Source organism: Peromyscus leucopus, chromosome 20, assembly GCF_004664715.2.
Source record: "Peromyscus leucopus breed LL Stock chromosome 20, UCI_PerLeu_2.1, whole genome shotgun sequence".
Taxonomy (NCBI): domain Eukaryota; kingdom Metazoa; phylum Chordata; class Mammalia; order Rodentia; family Cricetidae; genus Peromyscus; species Peromyscus leucopus.
The window spans coordinates 21162460-21185201 of record NC_051080.1 but is presented as its reverse complement, the minus strand read 5'-3'; the positions used below and the strand labels follow the sequence as shown (position 1 = coordinate 21185201).

At 48.4% G+C, this 22742-nt stretch overlaps 1 protein-coding gene across 1 annotated transcript in view; it reads right to left on the bottom strand.

Annotated features, from left to right (window-relative positions):
• Arfgap3 (ADP ribosylation factor GTPase activating protein 3) overlaps positions 1–17766 on the bottom strand; it is a 53885-nt gene extending 36119 nt beyond the window's left edge. Inside the window, 6 exon segments of the mRNA XM_028856742.2 lie at positions 811–894; positions 2656–2675; positions 2678–2786; positions 4959–5031; positions 10592–10710; positions 17587–17766. Coding sequence (XP_028712575.1) covers positions 811–894; positions 2656–2675; positions 2678–2786; positions 4959–5031; positions 10592–10710; positions 17587–17655 — 474 coding nt within the window. The 5' untranslated portion in view covers positions 17656–17766.
• Between the last annotated feature and the right edge of the window lie 4976 nt (positions 17767–22742).

Below are 22742 nucleotides of genomic sequence, written 5' to 3'. Positions count from 1 at the left end.
GGTCTGCAGGTGTGCTTCCCAGGACCTGTCAGGGTTTTGGGTTTCGCAGGCTCTACCTTCCTTAGCAAACTGACTCGAGAAGAGTCCAGTGAAACACTGTGGATGGCTGTCACTGTTGCTGTGGACTATGCACGCCATCTCCTGAGCACGACTGCACTGGCTGCTAAGTATTTCTACTTTTGTCATTTAATTCTCACAGTAAGCCTGGACATATGTAGTATGCGCCCCATGAAATCAGGGCACTGCGATTTACCCCCGTGACAACTGTCTTTATTCTTCAGTCACCAAGCCCTGAGCTGGGTAAGAAAGAGCACCCAATTCCCCCAGAGCTAGGTACAGAGGTGACCACATTCCAGCCAGCAAGACAGGAGCAGCGAAGAGGATGCCACTTCCAGACTCTCTGAAACAGGACAGGGCCCTTGCTCTCCTGGACATGCGTCCCTCTCCTATGAACTGTGACTGGGCCCTAGTTTAGACCCTGAGCCAGAAGCCATGAATGGAGAACAGCACAGGAAACTCATCAGGCAGCCTGTATCTTACTGAAACATCTCAAAAGCATGCTCTCTGACTTTCAGAATAAGCACATTTTACAATTATGTGAAGCATGGCCAGAGAGACTGCTCAGTGGTTAAGAGTTTGCAATGCTCTCAATCCTAGTACTCATTAGGGCAGCTCACAACTACCTGTAACTCCAGCTCCAGGAGTTCATGCCCTCTTCTGGACTCCATGGGCACTGCACTCACATGCACATACTCCCATACATATACACATGATCTAAAATAAACCTTGAGAACAAAGCAGCAAACTTACCTCCTGAGAGACGTGAGCAGCAAAAAAATCCTCCTCCTTTGGGGGAGGAGACACAGGTGGAGCTGCACAGCTGTCGAGCCACAGCTGGAAGGAAAAACAAAGCAGAGCTTAGTAGGGACTTTACCTCAGCTCTCCTCTACCCTCAGGAGTTTGCAGCCAACACTGTGTCTATCTAGTCCCTCACCACAACACTGGAGTGCCCATACAGGGCCCTGAGCACGCTGTGGAGAAAGCTGTCACTCCAACATGTTCCACACCCCGAGGAGGTTAATGCCCCCATCTCCTGAAACCCTTTTCGATGTAAGTACAGGTTCTAAATCACAGTGACCAGGCCCAGCCTGGATTCCACACCCAGAATTTCCATCCTCACTGAAGCTGCACTCAACACTCCTGATGTCTACAATCCATCTCCAGACATGCAGCAAAGATGAGCTGTGGGGAAAGCATGCTCCTGGCCGACGCTGAGGCAGGCATACTGCCCTGTGCTTGAGTCCGTAGACTCACAAGTGAATGGCTTTCCTGTGCTCCCTCAGGGGATGTCCTCCTCACTGCCATGCTTTTTATTCTACTAATGGTTTCCATGTTAAACATGGCCCCAAGGGTAGGGCTGAGGAGCTCTCTAGAGCTCCCAGGCTCCCGAAGGCTGTGATGTGCCTTCCCGAGAAGCCCTGATCAGCCCTGAGCTATGGCCCCTGTGTGTGTGGTCAATGCTCACACGTCACCAAAATATATCAAGCAAAGCTGGCAATTATTAATTAACTCTTTTGAAGCATGAAGCGGAAGCCCAGCGCCTTTCACATACTAGGCAACAAGCACTCTGTCACTGAGCTTAAGCTCATTAAATGAGGTCATCCTTTTATTTATGATTGACTGATTTTCATTTCCAAGACCCTGACTGGTCTAGAACTTACTATGTAGATCAGACAGGCCTCATAATTGAAGTGATCCTCCTGCCTCTTCCTTCTGAGTACTAGGATCCTAGGTGTGAGCCACCCTGTTAGCTTATTTTTGTTTTCTGAGATGGGGGTCTCACAGCCCAGACTGGGCTTGATTCCTTCTGCTTCTGCCTCCTAAGTGCTGAGATTATATGTGTGAGCCAGCATACCTAGTATTAAAATGAGGAATCTTTAAATGGAAACATATATTAAGCGAAGTTATGCATTGATTAGTTAATGGAAACATGACCTGTGTGCCCCGAGGCTGGAAGGAACCTCAAGTCTCCAGCAGTGATCCTCGTGCCCATCTGTGCCCATGTGTGCCCATCTGTGCCCATGTGTGCCATGTGTGCCCATGTGTGCTCAGAGCTGGGCTGATCTGGAGAAGGACTGTGGCTCCTTGTCTAAGACCTGGATTACTAGCAGAGCCAGAACAGCATGGGACCAGGGACTTGGGAGAATTGTGACTTTAACCTGAGGACTCAACTCTTGTCCCCTAAAGGGCTGTGGTTATCAGTCCCAAGGCCGTTGTGTGCTCTGTCTGACACACTTGAGATACTGTGTTCCCTTTGGATTGCTTCCTGCTGACTTTGGACCATTGCATGATCGCGTCCCGCTGATCCTCTCGCACTTCCCCTTGCAAACTGTATGTAAGATGCTGGACTTCTTAATAAACTCGCTTGTATGAGCCATCAGCTTGGGCAAGACCTCCTGAGCCCAGCTTCCTATCTTCTTAGTCTCTCATCTCCTGGTCCCCCGCTTTGAACCCCGTCACTGAAGAATGACCTGTGCGTCGACAGAGCAGAGTCCTTCTAATAACCCTGGCTCTCCCCAGGAGACTTCGGACAGAGTTTTACCGCTTGGGACTGAAGACGCTTTTTACAGAATGAACTTCACCAAAGAGACTCACGTCAGTGCCGTGTTTCGGGTGGCCTGCGTGGCCAGAGACTTGACTTTCTCCCTGTAGAGCTGAGCCGCACGGCTGTTGTACTTGGCGTTGGTGTCATTGGTAGCACACCCGTGTTGGTGGAAGAAGGAAGACTACAGAGGAAAGCAGGCAAATGAACAGAAATACCATGAGAGCTCTGACCTCACGACCAGAAGCTACTGAAGGAGGGACTTGAAAAGCACAAGGAAAAATGAAAACAATGAGACATCGTGAAAGACCGAAAATAAATTTTCCTTACAAAAAGGAATCCTTTGGGCCAACAAGATGGCTCAGCAGTTAAAGGCATTTGCTGCAAAGTGTGATAACCTAAGTTCAATCCCCGAGACCCATGTGGTGGAAAAGATTCATCTCCTGCCAGCTGTCCACTAGCCTCTACATGTGCACCACAGTATGTGAGCACAAGCATGTGCACCACCATGTGTCAGCACAAGCATGTGCACCATGGTATGTCAGCACAAGCATGTGCACACACGCACAAAGAAACAAATGTAATAAAAAGTTTAAAAAGAAAATCCCTTCAATTACACTGTCAATATTTATTTATTTTTATGGCACTATGTTTTGCCTGTGTGAGGGTGTCGGGTTCCCTGGAACTGGAGTTACAGACAGTTGTGAGCTGCCATGTGGGTGCTGGGAATTGGACCTAGGTCGTCTGGAAGAACAGCCAATGCTCTTAACCACTGAGCCATCTCTCCAGCCCCCAATATTTTCATTTTTAACATTTATTGATTGATGGACGGATGGATTGTTGGGGGGGTGCATGTGTGCATGGGAAGGTCATATGACATCTTGGGGGCCTCTGTTGACTTCTTCCAGAAAGTGGGTTCCAGGTATGGAAGTCAGGTCACCTGGTTTGACAGCAGGCTGAACCATCTCAGGTCCTAATGTTAATATTTTGATAAAAATAGACACAAGACTAGATATGAGAATGAGTTAAATTGGCCTTTGTATCTCCACCAACCACCTGTGACAACCTGAAGGTTACTCTGAGGAGGGTCTCCTTGGTGAGAGGCAGGGCCTCACTATGTATCTTTGTGACTTCAGACCAGCCTGGTCTACACAGCAAGTTCCAGGACAGCCAGGGCTGCATAGTCTCAAAAGAAAAACCAGGCGGGACAAGCCCATCTTAGAGAGTGAATGACAACTCTTCATTTCAGGGTCTCACAATAGAGCCCTGGCTGGCCTGAAATTCCCTGTGTAGACCAGGCTGGCCTCAAACTCACAGAGATACGCCTGCCCCTGCCTGCTGGGTGCCAGGGTTACAGTCATGGCCACCACATGTGACCACATGGGACTTCTTACTCCTGGCCGAACAGCACCTCTGAAAGTGCTCCAGTCCCCAGTCGGCACCATTTGGAAGGGAAGGGAGTGTCGGTGTCTCAAAGATCCTTGGGGCTGAATTTCTCCTTTGACACCTCATACGTGTATACAATGCGCTTGGGTCTTCTTCACCTTCTACTGCACTCTCTCATCACCACGCTGACTCCCAACAAGTCCTCCTTCCATCATGCCTGCTGCAGGGCTTGCTTTTGTGTGACCCAGAGATCAGTTCGGGGTGCCTGCACCAGCATGGTGGGGGCTACTTACTGGAGCCTGTACAACTACCCCATGGCTACACCACTGAAGAAAACGACCCCCCAACACACACACACACTAGCTACTTTGGAAGGGTTTCTGGTCTACCACTTGAGAGACCTGATTCTCTCTAATTAATGTAAAAACACACTCCAGTGTAAGGACAGGGGCTCCCCTTCAAGGGTATAAACCTTTTTATTTTAAAGAATTCTCTATTTATGTAAAAGATTCATCTATTGTATATGAGGGCTATATTTGCATGTATTCCTGCATGACAGAAGAGGGCATCCGATCCTATTATAGATGGTTGTGAGCCACCATGTGGTTGCTGAGAACTGAACTCAGGACCTCTGGAAGAGCAGCCAGTGCTCTTAACCACTGAGCCATCTTTCCAGCCCTTCCTTTTGTTTTTTAAGCATGCCAGTTCTTCTAAATCCTCACTTGCTTTCAGTTTCCTTAAAGCACTTACACTCCAGTATTTTCTTGTTAATTTATTTCTTCAGTTGTGCTCCGACTCTACCACAAGAGGGTTGGCTTGTTACCAGACACCCAGCATCCAGCCTAACAGGTACTCTGAATAAAAACACCTTGGATGCTCTGGCCATTGAGCCCACCCCGCCAGAGCCTCCCAAACACATAGGGATTGAACTTCAGTAAAGAGGAGGAAAGGGCAAGTCTGGGGGACTTACAGCATTCGAGTTCCCGCCAACTTGCATGCATCGAAGCTGAAACCAAGACCAGTTCGAATCCAGCTCTGTGGATCTGGGAGGAAACAAGACCCCACAGTGTGAAAACTTTCCTTCTCTGGCATCAACTGCTAATTAAGCTTTCGAAAGGCTTCCTAGAGCTCCGGGATTTAGGGAATTCTGTGCAGCCAGGCACAGTGGTGTGTGTACCTGCAATCCTCACACCCAGCAGGCAGAGGCAAGAGAATTCTAAGTTGGAGCCTTGCCAAAGTTCCACATGAGCCTGTTTCAAAAATCCCAAAGGGTGGGTGAGACTGGAGCTCGGGGGGACCCCTGTGGCTGCTACGTGTGGGTGCTTTACCTGCATGTGTGTCTGTACACCATGTATGCCTGGTCCTTTGGAGGCCCGAAGAGGGAGTCTGATCCCCTGAAGTCACACACAGTTGTGAGACTCCACATGGGTGCTAGGGAACCAAACCTGGGCCCTCTGGAAGAGCAGCAACTGAGCCATCTCTCCATCCCCTTCTTTTTTCCTTTAAAATTTATCCTATTTGTGTACATGTGTGTTGTATGAGTATATGTCACATATACACCTATGGATCCCCTGGAGCTGGGGTTACAGGTGCTTGAGACAACTGACGTGGGTGCTTGGACTGGACCTGGGTCTCCTGCAAGAGAAGCAAGCACTCTTAACCGCTGGGCCATCTCTCCAGCTCCTTTAAGTATGGATCTTTAACTGGGTTAAAAGAAATTCCCTTGGAACCCTGGACTCCCACAATGAAAAGTTCTGATGATGGAGGCCTGAGCACACCCCCCAGGAGCTCTGGGCAGCCCTCACTCCCATAGGAAGAACTGCCACCCTGCAGAGAGTCCTATGAAAGCTGAGTGCTGAGAAAAAAGTGCTCTTGTTAACCAATGGGTAACAAGAAGGTGGCCTATGAGGTAAGGAGACAGTGGTCTCCCTTGCTTTACTAGTGGCTACTGAACCCAGCACTTTTGTAAGCAGAGTATTGGAATGAATGCTAACGAAGACTTCCCACAGTCACCATGGGAAGGAACCCCAGGACGAATGATGTGGACAGTCCCAAGGAGTGCCGAGGTAGGTCATTTGTTTCCAGTGTGCGAGCGTGCGAGCATGCAAGCACGAGAGTATGCTCCCTTCAAGGCCAAGTGACCCCTTCCATGCTAATGTCAGGCCCCTTGAGTCCTTGAGAGGCACCCGGCTGAGTCTGAGCTGGTCACAAGCTGAGAATGAGAAGCCCTGTGAACAGCACCACCCTGGGTGCTGGGCAGGGCCAGGGCAGTTCCAGCCACCGCCCATGCTGGGCCCCAAGTATCATGTCTGGTGTCTATAGGTACACTCCTAACTTGCTTCGCTGGATGCCGACCAAAGACAGGTTAGAAATTATTTTGTCCTCTGTAAAAATCACTACCTTGAAATTCAACCTAAAAACACCAACTCCACTTGGTTAAATATACCAACCATGGCACACTGCTCATGGTGATTACGTGCGAGAGCTCCGACTGTCTGCGTGTGCTGGTGCTCATCAGTGTGCACATGTGCGGCTGGCTGGGGGAGAAGAGGGACCCAGAGCAGGAGCTTCCACACCTCGCTTACATATGTGGGCGCTGCTTGGACTTCTCCCTTTTGAGTTGGGACATGAGGTTGTTTAGGCTGGTCTTGGACTTGTGAATCAAGTGATGCCCTCTGCCTCCCCAGGGCTAGGATTCCTTGCATGTACCACCTTGCCAGTCTTGTGATGGTTGGTTGCTTGTTTGATTTTGAGACTGGGTCTTTTCGTGTAGTCCTGACTGGCCTGGATTTCACTATGTAGACCAGGCTAGCCTTAAACTCAGCAGTGATTGTCCTGGGTAACAAGTGCCCTGGATTTTCTCCTGTCCACAGCGTAGGCAGTGGCCCTTTGGTTCAGTGCTTTTTAGTTGTTATTTTTTGAATCATCCATTGGTGTGACTCATACAGTTACATTTATCTGACCTTTAAAAGGCACATGGTTGAACCTGCACAGGCCCAGCAGATCTAGCTGTCCAGGTTCCTGGTCCAGACCAGTCTTCCTCCTACCTGAGTTCTTGGAACTAAGTACATGGGCATGTGCCTTAGAGGTGAATAAGAGGGCAGGCCAGATGATAAGGAGGGAACCTGGGAAGGAGAAAGGGACAGAACAGCCTCAGGCAGAAGGAGGGGCCTTCCTCTGCTCTGGACAGGGTGTGGTACCATATACGAACAGCTAATGACTGATCTGGGAAAAACATTTTTAAACGTAAATCGGGTGGTGCTGGTGGCTCACATATGTAATCTTAGTGCCTCAGGAGGCTGAGGAAGGAAGGTCTCCAGTTCAATGCCAGTCTGGGTAGTGCACAGAGTGAGCCCAAGGCCAGCCCAGGCAAAGTATAAAAGTCTGGCCCAAAATATAAGTGCAAAGAGTCTGGGGAACGGTTGCCTAGCATTCATTGGTGTGATACTGTGTACATACAAGGTCCTTGGTTCTGTCCCAAGGGAGCTCACACACCGACAGACAGACAAACACACACACACACACACACACACACACACACACTTCACTATTTCCATAAACAAAAATTAACTCATGCCTTTAATCCCAGCACTCAGGAGGTAGAGGCAGATGAATCTCTGTGAGTTTGAGGTCAGCCTGGTCTACATAGTGAGTTCTAGAAATAGCCAGGACTAGATAGTGAGACCCTGTCTAAGAAATAAAACCAGAACTCAAAACTGTCAAAGACAGAAATGTAAGACTTAAAACTATAAAACTATGGGGAAAACTGGATAAAACCTCATTGCAGTGGGTTCGGTGCTCATTCTTTGAGAAGGATCTGAAAGACTCACACTAACTAGACTTCAGGAAAGTTTCCAACAGGTGTATCAAAAAATCAAGTACAGAAACATCCATCACATGAGAGGAAATAGTTTCAAATTGTTTCTGTTATAGGGGCTCAAAATATAGCAAACAAAGAGAACTCTGAAAACCCAACACAATAAACAACTTCGTCTAAACCAGGCAAGAACTGGAGCAGAAGTCTTCAAAGAAGACACTCAGGTGGGTCACAGTGCATGAGAAGATGCTCAGCGCTAGTTACAGGGGATTCACCTCATACCCAAAGACTGTTAATTAAAAAAAGGAGGAAGGGAGGGAGACAAAATGGGAGGGAGGGAGAGAAGGAGGGAGAGACGGAGAGCTGGCCTAGGGTCGAGCATGCATGAGGCCCTGGCACCACAGAAAAGAAAAAAGAGCAAGACCAGGAAGAGGAAGATGATGAAGAGGAGGTGGAGGAAGAGGAGGAGGAAGATGGAAATGAGGAGGAAGAAGAGGAAGAGGGAGAAAAGGAGGCAGTCGAGTGACAAGATGAGCAGAAACTGGAACCCTGGTGTGTTGCTGGTGGGAATGTAAGATGGCCAGCCATCCTGTGAAAGGAAGGCCTCCTCAAATAGGAGAAACATGATCACCACCTGAGCCATCACTGCACTTGCGGGTCCTGGCCCAAGGGGACTCAGAACAGTTCCCAGTGTGGTGCGTATACACCCGTGCTCCGGGCAGCTTTACTCAAGAGCTACAATGTGGGAGCAAGCCAAGAGCCTATGAATAGCTGGACAGAGAAGCAAGCCAGTGTTCACAGATAACTGGGGTATCGTTCAGCCTCATCGAAGGAACGGAATCCTGACTGTGAAAAATGGATGAGCCTTGGTAAGAGTGAACCAAGGGAAATGAGCCAGCCAAAACAAGTACCCCAACTCTGCTCACACGAGGTGTGGGGTTTAGTCAGGGTCCCCTCAGGCTCTTGTGTTAAAAGTCCATGGTCCCAGTTGGTGGTGCTGCTGTCTGGGGAGGCTATGGGGCTATGTAACCCTTAAGGTGGAGCTTTGCTGGAGGGTGTCACTCGGGCTGGCTTTGAGTTCTTATAACCTCATTCCACTTCCTGGCCTGTCTCTGCTTCCTGATGATCAGGCTGGCCTCGTTTCCTGCTGGGAAAATGTTTTTCACCATTATGGATTCTTTCTGAAACCCTGAGCCAAAATTAACTTTCTTCCTTACATTGCTTTTGGAGATGGTGTTTTATCGCAGCAACAGATTAGAAACCAGAACAGGAGGTATTAAAGTCGGAAAATCATAGAGATTAAAGTGGGGGGGGCATTAAGAAAACACACCACCGCCGGCTTGCTCACATGTTCACAGGCCAGTCTGGTGGGGACATCTTCTGAATCAAGGTTTCTTCTTCCAAAATGATGCTGGCTTGTGTCAGGTTGACATAAAACCAGCCAGCCCAGCTAGGCCTTTACTCCCAGCACTCCAGAGGCAGAGGCAGAGGCAGGCAGACCTCTGTGAATTTGACACCAGCCTGCTTTATAAAGTGAGTTCCAGGAGCTGGGGGAGAGGGTCCTAGAGAGATAGCTCAAAGGTTAAGAGCACTGATTGGTCTTGCAGAGGACTAGGGGACCTGGGTTTGATTCCCAGAACCCACATGGCACCTCACCTTCTGTAACTCCGTTCCAAGAGAATCTGGTGCCTTCTTCTGGCTTCCATAGGCACCAGACACATACAGGATGAACAGACATATATGCAGGCAAAATATTTATACACATAAAAATAAATTAAAAAATGTTAAATGTTAAAGTAGATGGGTGGAGGGGCTGGCGCTGCAGTCCAGTGGTAAAGTATTTCCCTTGTAAGCATAAGACCCTAGGTTCAATGCCCACTAATAAGAAGGCAAAAACAATTAAGATAGGCATGACAGAGGCAAGTCAAGACATTTAAGACCCCTGAGCTGTACATGAAAAAACACAAATTACATATCTATGCTTTGTGTATCTTGCCACAAAGATACACAGATAAATAAACAAACAAATAAATAAAATTGACTGGCCATTAGTTCCCTCAACATTTAAAGAAGAGGTAAGGAAGCCAGGTGGTGGCACACGCCTTTAATCCCAGCACTCAGGAGGCAGAGCCAGGCAGATCTCTGTGAGTTCGAGGTCAGCCTAGGCTACCAAGTGAGTTCCAGGAAAGGCGCAAAGCTACACAGAGAAACCCTGTCTCAAAAAAACAAAACAAAACAAAACAAAACAAAACAAAAGAATAAGGGGCCAAGCATGGTGATACCTCTGATCCCAATGCTTGGAAAGCAGAGGCAGATGGATCTCTGTCAGTTGTAAGGCAAGCCTAGTCTACACATAGTAAGATCCTGTTTCAAAAAGTAAAAATGAACTAAGTAAATAAAATAAAAAATAAAAAGAAGCTGGGCGGTGGTGGTGCACACCTTTTCCTAGCATTTAGGAGTCAGAGGCAGATGGATCTCTGAGTTCTAGGCCAGCCTGATCTACAGAGTGAGTTCCATGACAAGCCAGGACTACACAGAGAAATCCTGTCTCGAGAAACTAGTAATAATAATAATAGTAATAATAAAAATAATAAAATAAAAAGATAACAGGACACAATAGTACATTCCAAACATTCTGAACCAGAGTCTCAGACAAAAGCAGGTGACTAACACTTTCTCCTAAATTATTCCTGCCAGGTGTTGGTTTCAGCGAGGAGACGAGTACCGTATACATCCATGGAACCGTGCGATTTCCCCAGCCAGCGAGGGAACAAAAGTTCACTTACCGAATAAAACTCAAGTGAACACCAAGTGACCGGTGTGACCCTGAACAGTCGATGCAAAGAAACACCCCGTAGGTTATGCTTGCCCAGCTGGGATTTTTGGCCCCGCAGTCAAAACACACCTGAGAGAGAAAACATTAGATGTGGTTTAGCAACTAATCGACATCAGCGGATGAGTCATCCAGGAGGCCAGCGTGCAGGACTGATGGAGGCGGCTCGGCCTTGACACCTGACGCCTTGGCCGTTAGAGGCGGGGAAACTCAGTCCACGGAGTGCTGGTCTGGCAAACATGAAGACCTGCAGTCCATCCCCAGAGCCCACGGGGGCGGGGACCAGCTGGCTGTGGCTGCATGTTGCCAGGGAGGCCGAGACACTCGCCTACTTGCCAAGTTGCAAGCCAGTGAGAGAACCTGCCTCAAAGAAGCAAAGTGGATAGCATCTGAGGCATGACAGCCGAGGCTTTCTTCTGGTTTCCACACACACGTGTACACATGTGCACACATGTGCTTATACACCAGCACACGTGTGCCCACACATCCACATGGACATATACACACAGGACAAGAAAAGATGTCACCTAGGTTTTCAAAACTCTCACATTTCTTTTATAATGATAATAATAATAATAGTGATATATAACTGCACTAATTAAATACAGTAAAGAGACTACAGATTCTCAAACACTGCTTATCTTTGAACTCAGTTGGGACCCTTAGCACATAAAAGCATGCCAGTGAGGAATGTGGCTCTGTTGGGACCATCACCTGGGCAAGCCGCTGTATCCCACATAGCAGGCTTCTGGGGGTGATTCTCTCTCTGCCAGAGAAGGAGGGTACACTAGCCAGATGCCTGATCATTCTCCACCTCCTAATACTCATATCCTGTGCAATCTCTGCCTCACTTTACCAAGGTGCCTTGTAGCATGAGGTGGGAGGATAATCTACCACTTCTGAGGTTAGGTTAAGACACTCTGGCCTCGTCACCACTGGGTCACTGCCTCTGGGAGAAACCAGATACACTTTCTCAAGGACACTCAGCCCCGGGGACAGGCTCAAGTGGCAAGGAGCTGGGTGAGGCCCTGGCTGACCAGCTGTGGAGAGTGGAGGCCTGTCCACACCAGCAGATGGAGTGAGTGCTCAGATGACTTCTGCAGCGTCACAGACATGACACACCCAGCCAGCCACGTCACTCCCTTTCCTGACCTCAGAATCCACGGGGGCGAACATGTCTGCGGATGGAAAATGCTAAGTTTGGGAGTTACTCCAACGCGCCTCTCTGAAAGATGGCAACCCCCTTATTCAGGTCACTTTGAGAACTATTAGACACATAGGTCACAAAGACAGAATGTGTCCTCTGCTCTGCGGGCACTGGGCATCCCTACAGGGCCGGGCCTTCCCTGTCACCTGCTTTCTCTATTAGCACAGGTGTTTAGTGCTGGCTGAACAGCTCTGGCTCTTCAGCTCCCACGGACTGTCGTCAAGTAGTCCTTTCTCGTAAGCACTCAGGAAACGTTTGTTAACTGAGTAAACAGCACACCAGCTTACTGCCAGCTCAGAAACTGCCACCAGACCCTTCAACGACGATGAGAGAAAACACTACCTGATAACACGCCCACAGAGCTACTTAAAGATACACAGTGCGGGGCCACCGAGAGGGCTCAGTGGGTAAAGGTGCTTGTTGCCAAGCTTGATGACCTAAGTTCAATTCCCAGACCTTACATGGTGGAAGGGAAGAAATGAACCCCTCAAGCTGTCCTCTGATCTACACAAGCAGGCCATGGAATGCATACCATGGTACTCATGTGACCCCCACCACAAAATAAATAAATAATTACAGTGTCTTCCATGGAATTTAATGTTTATAGTTCATTCAAGTCAGAACAGCAACTACAATTTTCCACAAACAGGAAATGATCTTTAATTTTTTTCAGCTCCCCCTCAACACACTTTCGACACATTTTATAAAGTAAAAACTACCCTCAGGAAAAAAGTTGCTTCTGGCCTCGGGAAACAAGAGAAACTACAAGCTGCTGAAGGCTGTGAGCACGCTGGACTCAGGCAGCCCAAGGACGGTGGGTGTGGAGTGACAGCGGGCACCGAGAGTGACTCACTGGGCCACGTGTCAGACACTGTGGCAGAAGCCAAGGTACAGAGGAGTAGAGGGCATCATCAGTCCACCAGAGCATACCGAGACCTGGTCCCCACCAGGCCACATGCTGGCCTGGGAGGGGCTGGTTGCGTGGGGAGAGATGGACACAGACATTAAACAGTGCCGGAAGTAAAGGGCTTCTCCGAGGGGACACCGAGTGGCCTGGGCCTTCCTATCCTGTGCTGTCCCCGGCCCCACGGCCCAGTGGGCAGGACAGCTCATTATGTGATCGTATGGCGTTGGGTGATCGTGTAAGACAAGGTTTTCTACGCAGGGTCAAAGACAGGACATGGCCCCCTGGAGAGGGGTGGCAGCAGAGCTTTGCTGGGCACAGTCCAGGGCAGGCAAGCTGAGACTCACACATGGCGGAAAGAAATGGGATCTGGGCTGGGCTTTGATATGTGATCCCAAACGAAAGTAGAGATGTGGTTTTCTAAGGAGAATTTGGTGCACTGCGGGGAGAACAAGAAACACCTTTTGGCTGACGGTGTTTGGCCTGATGATGAGAATTTTCTTAGGGAAATAATGACAGCCTTCCCAAAATCTGTCGGAAGGGGTTCATTGCCTCAGCCGCTCCCTTGCCTAGGACTCCTGGGAAGTCTCCTGCCGCCTCAGCGGGCTTGTGGCAGGCTGAATGTGTTAAAATTCTTGATGCTTTTCAAACAAGGGCATGACCTCTCTATTTTCTGCATTTTAAAAATTAATAGCTGGCCTTCGCCATCATTATAGAGAGAATAAGGAAACCATCAAACATCAGAGCTGAGACATAGGAACCAGAGAAGGAATGGTGGGGCATGCCTGGAAAGTGGAGGCAGGGGGATCAGAAATCAAGGTTGTCTTCAGCGACACTGGACCCTAAGTGGTCTGTGCTCTTGGCACCTACGCCTAAGCATTTCACCAGTGTCTCCCATGTCAGTGAGCACAACACAGGAGGTCCTTCACCTACTTTTAAACATTATTTTATGAATGTCATAGGTATACATCTGTGCACCATGTGTGCCTGATGTCCGTAGAGGCCACAGAGTGCACTGGATCCCCTGGAACTGGAGTTATGGATGGTTGTGACACCTTGTGGGTGTCAGGAACCAAACCCAGGTCCTCTGTAGGAGCAATAAGTGTTCTTAACCACTGAGCACTCTTCCCAGCCTCCCCCATCTACTTTTTCTTTTTGAGACAGGGTTTCTCTGTGTTGCCCTGGATGTCCTGGAACTTGTTCTATAGACCAGGCTGGCCTCGAACTCACAGAGACCCACCTGCCTCTGGCTCCCGAGTGCTGGGACAAAAGGTGTACGCCACCACTGCCCACCCGCCCCCATCTACTTTTTAAAAGATTTACTTTATTTTTAGTTGTGTGTGTGTGTGTGTGTGTGTGTGTGTGTGTGTGTGTGTGTTTGCCCTGGAACTGGCGTTACAAGCGGGTGTGAGCCAGCTGGTACGGGGTCTGGGAACCTACCTCGGGTCCTCTGCAGGAGTGGCACTCGCTCTTCACTGCCGATCCATCTCTCCAGCCCCCCTGTTCTCCATCCCCTACTGCAGGCCCCTTGAAGGCATGTGTCAGGTCTATACCTTCAGAGTGAACGTCCTCAGTGCCTTGCAGGGCAATGGAACACAGTGCTGACCAAACCCCGAGAGCAGTCTGTGTAACCCCGAGACCATTCACCCAAGCAGACTATCATCCTATCCAAGGGAATTTGGACAGCGAATTCCAAATAAAGTAAATCTAGCTGCTTCCCTTTTGTCTGTTGTGACTTATGTATTTTAGGGCTCCTTTTTTTTTTCTTTCTTTTTTTAATAACCTCTCCCCTTTGTAGACAGACTCCTGGAACTCAGTCTGGACGACACTTGCTCTGTAGCTGTGGATGACTTTGAACTCCGGATCCTCCTGCCTCTCCCTCCAGGTATCAGAATTAAAAGTATACAGCACCATCAGGCCTACAGCCTTACAAAGCAGTTTACTTATAGGGCATGTCCTCACAAGCTCAGATGAATCTTTACATATTGTACTTATTTTTTTTTTCTAATTTCCATTTGTGAAAGGACCTTGCTATGTGGTCTAGCCTTGAATTTGCCAACTCCTGCCTCAACCGAAGTATTTTAAAAAATGTTGTTAAACCAGGCATAATGACATACTCTTGTAATTTCATCATTCAGAAGGCTGTGATGGGGGGGGGGTTGCAAAATTCAAGGCCAGCCTGGGGATACATAGTGAGTTTAAAGCTAGCTACACAGAGAGAACCTGTCTCAAAAACAAACAACAACAACAAAAAAGAGATGGAGCTATTGCTCAACATCAAAGTCCTTGTGTAGAAGACACAAGGCCCTAGGTTCAAACCCCAGTATTACTCCTAAAGGGAGGGGGCTTATTGTTGCCCAGTCCTTCTCGACATTAAAACTAGTCTCACCATTGCTCAGATCATGGCTTCAAGCCATTTAATCATCAACAGTTTCAAGCCAAGATCATAAAGGAGAGCCAAGTGCAATGAGACATGACCAGAAGCTACCCTGGCATCTTGCTTTAGAAATCATATTACAAGTTGGGCAGTGGTGGCGGACGCTTTTGATCCTCGCACTTGGGAGGCAGAGGCAGGTGGATCTCTGTGAGTTCGAGGCCAGCCTGGTCTACAGAGTGAGTTCCAGGACAGCTGGGGCTATACCAAGAAACTTTGTCTCGGGGGAAAAAAATCTTATTACAGAAGATAAAATGTCCACAGGTGTGTTCTTTAGAATAAGGACATTGGCTGCATTCCTGTGGGTTAGTGTCATACCAGGCTTTTCTCCGATCATCTAATCTAATCTTCATAACCACCCTTTCAGTTAGAGCCAGTTCATAAACATTCTCAGACAACGAAAATAAAATGCAAAGTGGACAGGGGATGTGCTTTAGGGTGGTAAAGCTAGAAACATAGCAGGCCCCCCATATATAATGTGTGTGTGTACATTTGGGGGCAGGTCTCACTTTGTAACACAGACTAACTAGAAATCCACTAAGTAGCAAGCTGTCCTTTAACTATCGGAAACCCAGCTGCCTCAGCCTCCCAAGTATGTACGCCCAGCTGGACAGTAATTTTCATTTTTTGAGAGATAGTCTCATGTAGCTCAGGCAGGCCAGAACTTGCTATGTAGCTGAGGCTGCCCTTGAACTCCTGATCCTCCTGCCTTTACCTCCCAAGTGCTGGGATGACAGTATGTGCCACCATGACCAACTAAATTTTAATATGCAGGCAAGCCCACGTGGGTTCCTTAAAAGGTGTCTCTTGGTATCACGACATTGACTTTTTATTTAAAAAGGGCATCTTCCCTTTTGGTTGTTGTTTCTTGCTTTTTATTTTCCTTAGTTAGCAGAGTCTTTTTGATGAATTCAAAGAAAATACATATTGGTGTGATTAGGAGAGAGAGCAGTAGCACATGTATTTTTCCACCCCGCCAGCTACAGATCCAAACTTGTGTGTGGTAACAAGCAAGTCCTTGATATACACAGATCAATCTAAATTTGAAAAAAAAAAATCAAAGTAGTAAATATAAAGCTATTTTGTTGCTAAAATAGTAAAGCAGCAAACACTGGACAGTGCCTGGAAGCTGTCTCCTCTTTCTTACACCCAGACATTAGCACCCCCAAATAACCATTTCCTTCACTAGAAGGCTATAAAAATTAGGACTCCCTTCCACCATCAAGACCTAAAATGCCTGAATTTTGTAAAATGCTAGAACTTTCTATGCCACCAATTCAGGACTCGTGGCTGTGCTCATTAACAGATGTTTCCTTGGAGGTGAAGACCAGACTGAACTCCAAGAGGGGTGGAGAAGTCCACAGTGACACGACAGCCCTTTGTACTCTCCAGGTTCCACCCTACTCCGTCATCCTAAGGAAGTGGTCACCTTAACCCTGTGTATCAAAACAACACTCCCAGCCACATGCTAGACGTTATGAGCTACAGTGGGGACGGGTGGGGACACTTACAGGGAAAAAAAAAATGGAGGGGTGGACCTCAACCTCCAAAGGGATGAAGGTGAACTTGGGTGGACTTCCTTAGGAACACAGAAAGCTGGTAGCCAGGGCAGAGAACCTTAGCTTTGCTGGACTGGGAAACGGGATGCCACCAAAAGACAAAGGGGACCAGGATCCAACAGGTCCCCAGCCCTGAAGAACACTTAAGACCAGGTCCATGGTGGGGAGAAATCCTTCCTTCCCAGCACATTCAGTGTTCTGACCCCTAGACATGCTTCCCCCGGGTCTAGGTGGCTGTAGGATTCACCCTTAGCTCACGGGGGTCAGAGTGTATGCCTCTCCAGCTTTCTCAGAGCCCAACTATCTAACGGCCAGACACACTTCCACTCCCTGCTCCCTCCACCCCACCTTGTCTGTGCTTTGGGGTCAAGGTGCTCTGGTCTCCAGACCTAGGCACCCCCAGATGCCATGAACCGGCTCTCTCTCTGAGCCCCCAGGTACTGGCCTCTGATTCTGGACACCACTAGAGGCCCATACCCCACTCCTCTCTCTGCCCCCAGATGCACTGGTCTCCTGTCCTAGACATCTCCAGATGTCCATGCCCCAGCCCTCTCTATGTCCCCAGGTGCTCTGCCCTTTGCTTCTACACATCCTCCAGATGTCCACGTCCCATGTCCTCCCCGCGCCCCTAGGGCCTCTGGCCAGGCTCTTACTGGACCCAGTACTCCGTTGCCAAGCCCCTAGTGTGCACCCCCTCTCCCGCCCCTCGCTGGCGAAGGTTGGGGAGCGGCGGCTGCCAGGCCCACAGTGCGACGTGTCACAGGCCGGGCGGCTCCTCCCACGGCCGCGGCCACACCGGGGGTCCAGCGAACCGCGGGGTCCCGAGCCCGCCTGCGGCCGTTACCTTGTTAGTGGGCACCGAGCGCAGGCGCTTGAAGATGGCCAGGATGTCCTGCTTGCTGGGGTCCCCCATGGTCACCGAGAACTGAGGTGAGGCAGTCCCCGACAACCGGGAAGAGACAAGGAGAAGCGGTTGCCGCCTCCCGGAGACCCAGGGGCGGGGCTGCGCGTGACGAAGGCCCCGCCCCCGCCGTGCCCAGGCCCCGCCCACAAAGCGGGCGCACGCGCTGTTCTCCCTCCCTCCGACGCTCCAGCAGGCCACTGGGAGTTCCAGCCTGGAGGTCCGGTGCGGCAGGCGCATGCGCGAACGCTCGCGCCCTGGTTCTGGTGTCTTCAGCTCTCAGCGCTGGTCAGGGTCCTGCAGTGTGGGGCAGAAACGCTAGGCTTGGCGCGGGGAGCACCGCGCTTACCCACCGCACTCGCCAGCATCTCGCTGCCGGCTCCTCCCACGGCCACAGTGTCACATCCTTCCCACAGGGTGGCAGAGCCAGCGGGATCCTGGAAAGAAGCAGTGGAGGAACGTTGTACTCTTTTTCAGCTGAAGCCAAGCCCTGAATGAAAGTCTGTGCTGGAAACTGCTGTCTCATTTTTTCCCCCTCTCTCCAGTGAAGCTAAACTAGTTTAGAACCTACTGTGTAGTCCCCAGGCTGGACTTGAACTGGAGATCTTCCTGCCTCAGCTTCCTGCGTGCTGGGATTACAGGTCTGCACCATGCCATACCGCTTTGGTAATCTTGTAATTACAAGTTGTCTGTTCTGTCAATGGAGAGAGAGTGCCTGCCTCTAGGCAACAGGTTCTGTCAGGATCAGAACTGAGAAGTCTAGAAAGACCAGAAACATGACTGTTTAGTGCTTGGGGTGCCTTCTAAACCTCGGATAACGTTAGTAGCTAGAAGATTTGAGCTTGGGAGCAGGTTCCTCTTTTACAAGGGTCAGTGTGGAGCAGCTGGCAGACATGGCCTCAGGTAGGGCACAGTAGAAGAAAAACAGGTTTTGGTGTCAAGTGCAGTGCCCCAGCTTCTTCCCGGTTCAGCTGGCTGCTGCTTAACCAGGCGGCTTTAGTCATTTCCTAGCATTCACTTTTATGAAGGAGTTGGAGACCAAACATGTTGACCGGAGGAAGCAGACAGCAGCTTCAGTGACCTTATGGAAAGGGACTTGGTGTGAAGGTAGGAATACTCCCTGCCTATCTGCACACCCTCAGGGACATTGGGACCTCACAAAGGCTGTGCATTCATCAACCCAGAGCTGGACTAAAACCAACCAAAAAACCCACAAGGATGAAAGGAGGCAGCTGGAAAGGAGACCCAGACAGGGTGGGAACAGTTGTGTATCAGGATCGAACTCAAGGCCTTGCATATGCTGAGCAAGCACACACCACCCACTGAACCACATTCCTTTCATGTCTTGAAGTTCTGCATGCTGGAGTGAAACAGATTCACTGGCTCTGTGAATCACTGCTGATGCATGTCATGCACACATGTGCCATAGAGGACAGGGGATAATCACAGGCTTAGTGGCAAGGTGAGACAAGCCTTCACCATCCCCTTCATAACTGACCTACTGTCTATCACAACACTGAACCTGGGGCCTCACACTACTAGGCAAATGCTCTACCACTTCCAGCCATATTTTCATCATGTACACAGGAACTCCACATTCAAGACTCTGTCACCTTCCAGATGTTCTTCTCACCCTGTCTCTCCCAAATCATGCCCCCAGTCCAACTTCCTGTCATGACTCACTCCAGCTCTCCCTTGCTGTTCCTTCTTGTGCCGTCTCTTTGTTTTTGTTTTGTTTTCTGCAAGTTCAGATGCTACCAGTGTGGCCAGACTGCTGGACCCCACCCCACTGCCTTCTCTTCCTGAACATAGTAGCTAAGTGTGTCTTCCCTTGAGTTAATCCCATAGCAACTGGCACAACTCCATTGTATTACTGATAAATTACTCCTTTCTTTAGTGGTATTTTCTCTCTCCAAAATTTCTCCATGGGGTGGAAATGCTGAGGCTAGACACGTGTCATCTGTTAAACAGAGATGACAGATTGAAAGTAATCAGAGAAGATGACCAAGTCTTTTTTTACCTGTCAAGTGACCTAAATCCTTGGCCACCATGGAAGTTCATGGGAATGGTGGATGGCTCTGTGTAGCATGAATCTTAAAAGTTATTAATAAAATCAAACCTGAGGTCAGTTATTGGGGTGAATGCTGGAAGATCAGAGAAGCAGAACAAGCCACAGCTACCTCACCTTGCTGGTTCCTCAGCTGATCCTGTTTCCTCAGACTGGAAGCCTCTGAGTCCTCATCCAGAATGAATCTCAGCTGAACTGTTGCCCCAAATCCTAAATGCTTAACCAGCCAAATGCTTCTAGTTTCTGGTCTTCATGCCTTATATATCTTTCTGCTTTCTGCCATTACTCCCTGGGATTAAAGGTGTGAGTCACCATGCCTGGCTGTTTCCAATGTGGCCTTGACTCAGAGATCCAGATGGATTTCTGCCTCTGGCATGCTAGGATTAAAGGCGTGTGCTGCCACTGCCTATCCTGTGTCTAACACTGTGGCTGTCCTGTTTCTGACCCAGATAAGTTTGTTAGCGTGCACAGTATTTCGGGGAACACAATACCACCATCACAGCTCTGCTTACATCTCTTTCTCCGTTTCCCTCCCTCAGGGCAGCTCTCCTTCAGTTCAGCACTCTCAACTGCCGTCACTTCTTCCAAAAAGAGTTCCTTCTAAAAATTTCAGCTGCTACTTGCCACAAGGCACTTGACTATCGAGTTTTATGCGTCTAGCCTCACTATTATTTCACCCAAACACCACCAACATATTTAGTCCTAACCATGACCCTGTCTGAGACTTTTGATGTCTTCTAAGCAATCTTCATGGTGAAGTTCCTCTTAGATCCACCATACCAAATGCAAAGTATCTGCTTCTCTAGCCCCCTTTCAGCTAATGGCTGCAAGTCCACCTCTGCCTCTTTGGTTTTGTCCTAAACATGCTTTTAATTCCACCCTTTCCCCCAAAGGATCTAAACTGCAGATCTCTGTCACCCCTAGGTGGACAATCAATATCCCTCTTGACTTCTAGCTGTCCTTCATAACACTCCAGTGACAATTTCAGCATCACTCGACATGTTTATTCAGTGGTACTCAGTTTTTCTACCCACATACCCTGTTAACTGTTCTCCCATTTGCCAGTCATCTCTTTAAAATCCATCTGTTGATGACCACAGAGGTCTACAGAATTTCCATCTGGAATGCTTACCAGTTTAAAACAAGATAAATTTGTGTATTTATTTTTGTATATGATTGTTTTGCCTGCATGTGTGTGTACATGTATCATGTGCATGTCTGCTGTCTCAGAAATCAGAAGGTCCCCTGGAACTGGAGCCACAGTTGGCTGTGAGCCACCCCATGAGTACTGGGAACTGAATCCAGGTCCTCTACAATCATAGCAAATGCTCTTAACCACTGAGCCAGCCATCTCTTCAGCCCCTTAGTTTAAATATGTATGATTGTGTCTGTTGTATGGTTTTATACATAAGGATAATACCTGTAGAGACAGAAGGCATCAGATTCCCTAGAGCTGGAGGAGTTACAGGTAGTTGTAAGCTGCCCAATGTGGGTGCTGGGTACCAAACTCAGTATGTGCTCTTAACTGGTCAGCTACCTTTCCAAACCCACAAAAATCCCTTATCATCCATAAATACATTTTCCCTTTTAGCTTTCTCATAAAAATAGATTCTTATGGAGCTAGAGCAATTGCTCAGTGGTTAAGAGCACTGGCTGCTCTTCCAGATGACCTGGGTTTAATTTCCAGCACCTACTTGGCAGCTCACAACCATTTGTAACTATAGTCCCAGGGATCCAAGACCCTCTTCTGGCCTCCATGAGCACTGCACACACATGGTGTACAGACATACATGCATGCAAAACACCTACATGCATAAAATTTTTTAAATAGATCCTACTTGTAAATTTCTCCATATTGCTTTGCCTACTTAATTCCTTTTCATTTTTTTTTCTGTTTCTCTCAGTACTGGAGGTTAAATCAGAGTTCATTTGTTTTAATCACAGTACTAGGGTGGTGGAGACAAGAGGATCCCTGATGGCTGGGCAGCCTAACCTGAGCCTGACTCTAGGTCCCAGTGAGACTCTGTCTTGAAAAAGGTAGACTGCTCCTGAGGAATGATAACCAAGTTTACCTCTGGCCTCCACATATACATTTACACACAAACCAATTAATTTAGAAATTTTGTGTACTTGGGCTGTGGATTTAGCTCAGTAGTAGTTGTAGAGCACCTATTTGGCAGATGGTCTTTCAAATTTCCTGCTTCTGATAATAGTCTGTCACAGACTCTAGGCCTGTAGCCAATTTGCACCAACGATGCTGAGAAACTTTGGGTGACTATTCAGGCCGCCAGCTGTCTCTGTCTATTCTCGCAAGACTCCCCAAAGTTGCTTGTGTCCATCTCCCGTTTTCTCAGGTATTATTATTCCTTCTCAGGTCTTTTATGGGACTGAAGACTAACAGTTACAGTTACAATCTTCTCGTATCTTAGCTAAAACATATTAAGTATTAGATTCAGGTTCTTCAGGCTAGGACAGTTTTTGGAATGATCTCTAACATGCCATTTACCTATGCTCTAGACTTCTCTGGATATTACTATGTGTCTCTTGTTTAATGTTGCTCTCACTGGTTGTAGTTCCATTTGTTTATGTCATTACCCTTTATTTCTCCTTGTTAATCATTCCTATTGTATATAGTTTTGTATTGGGTTAGAACTTTCTTCCTTAGACAAAAGAGGGAGATGTAGGGGTGGTTGTCTGTACTTTACCCTGAAGTACCATCCCTAGTAGGCAGCAGGTAACTGCTAGGTACCTGCCTCCTGAAATGGGAACCCCTTAAGACCTGAGATGAGTACATACTCGATCTCTCTTGGCTACCTCATGGTTTTGGATGCTGGTGCTGCGGATCAAGGCAGAGTTCTCCTGAGAACTGTGTTGAACTATTCCCCTCCCCTCCTGGATTCTGCAACCAACTCCTTTATGCTTGTTGTGAGTTAACTCAGAATAAATCCCTTTGATTATCAAATAGACTCCGTGGAATTTCCCCATTAAGAGTGTCTGAGTGGTAGTCTCTGGTGGGCTTACCTCACAACAG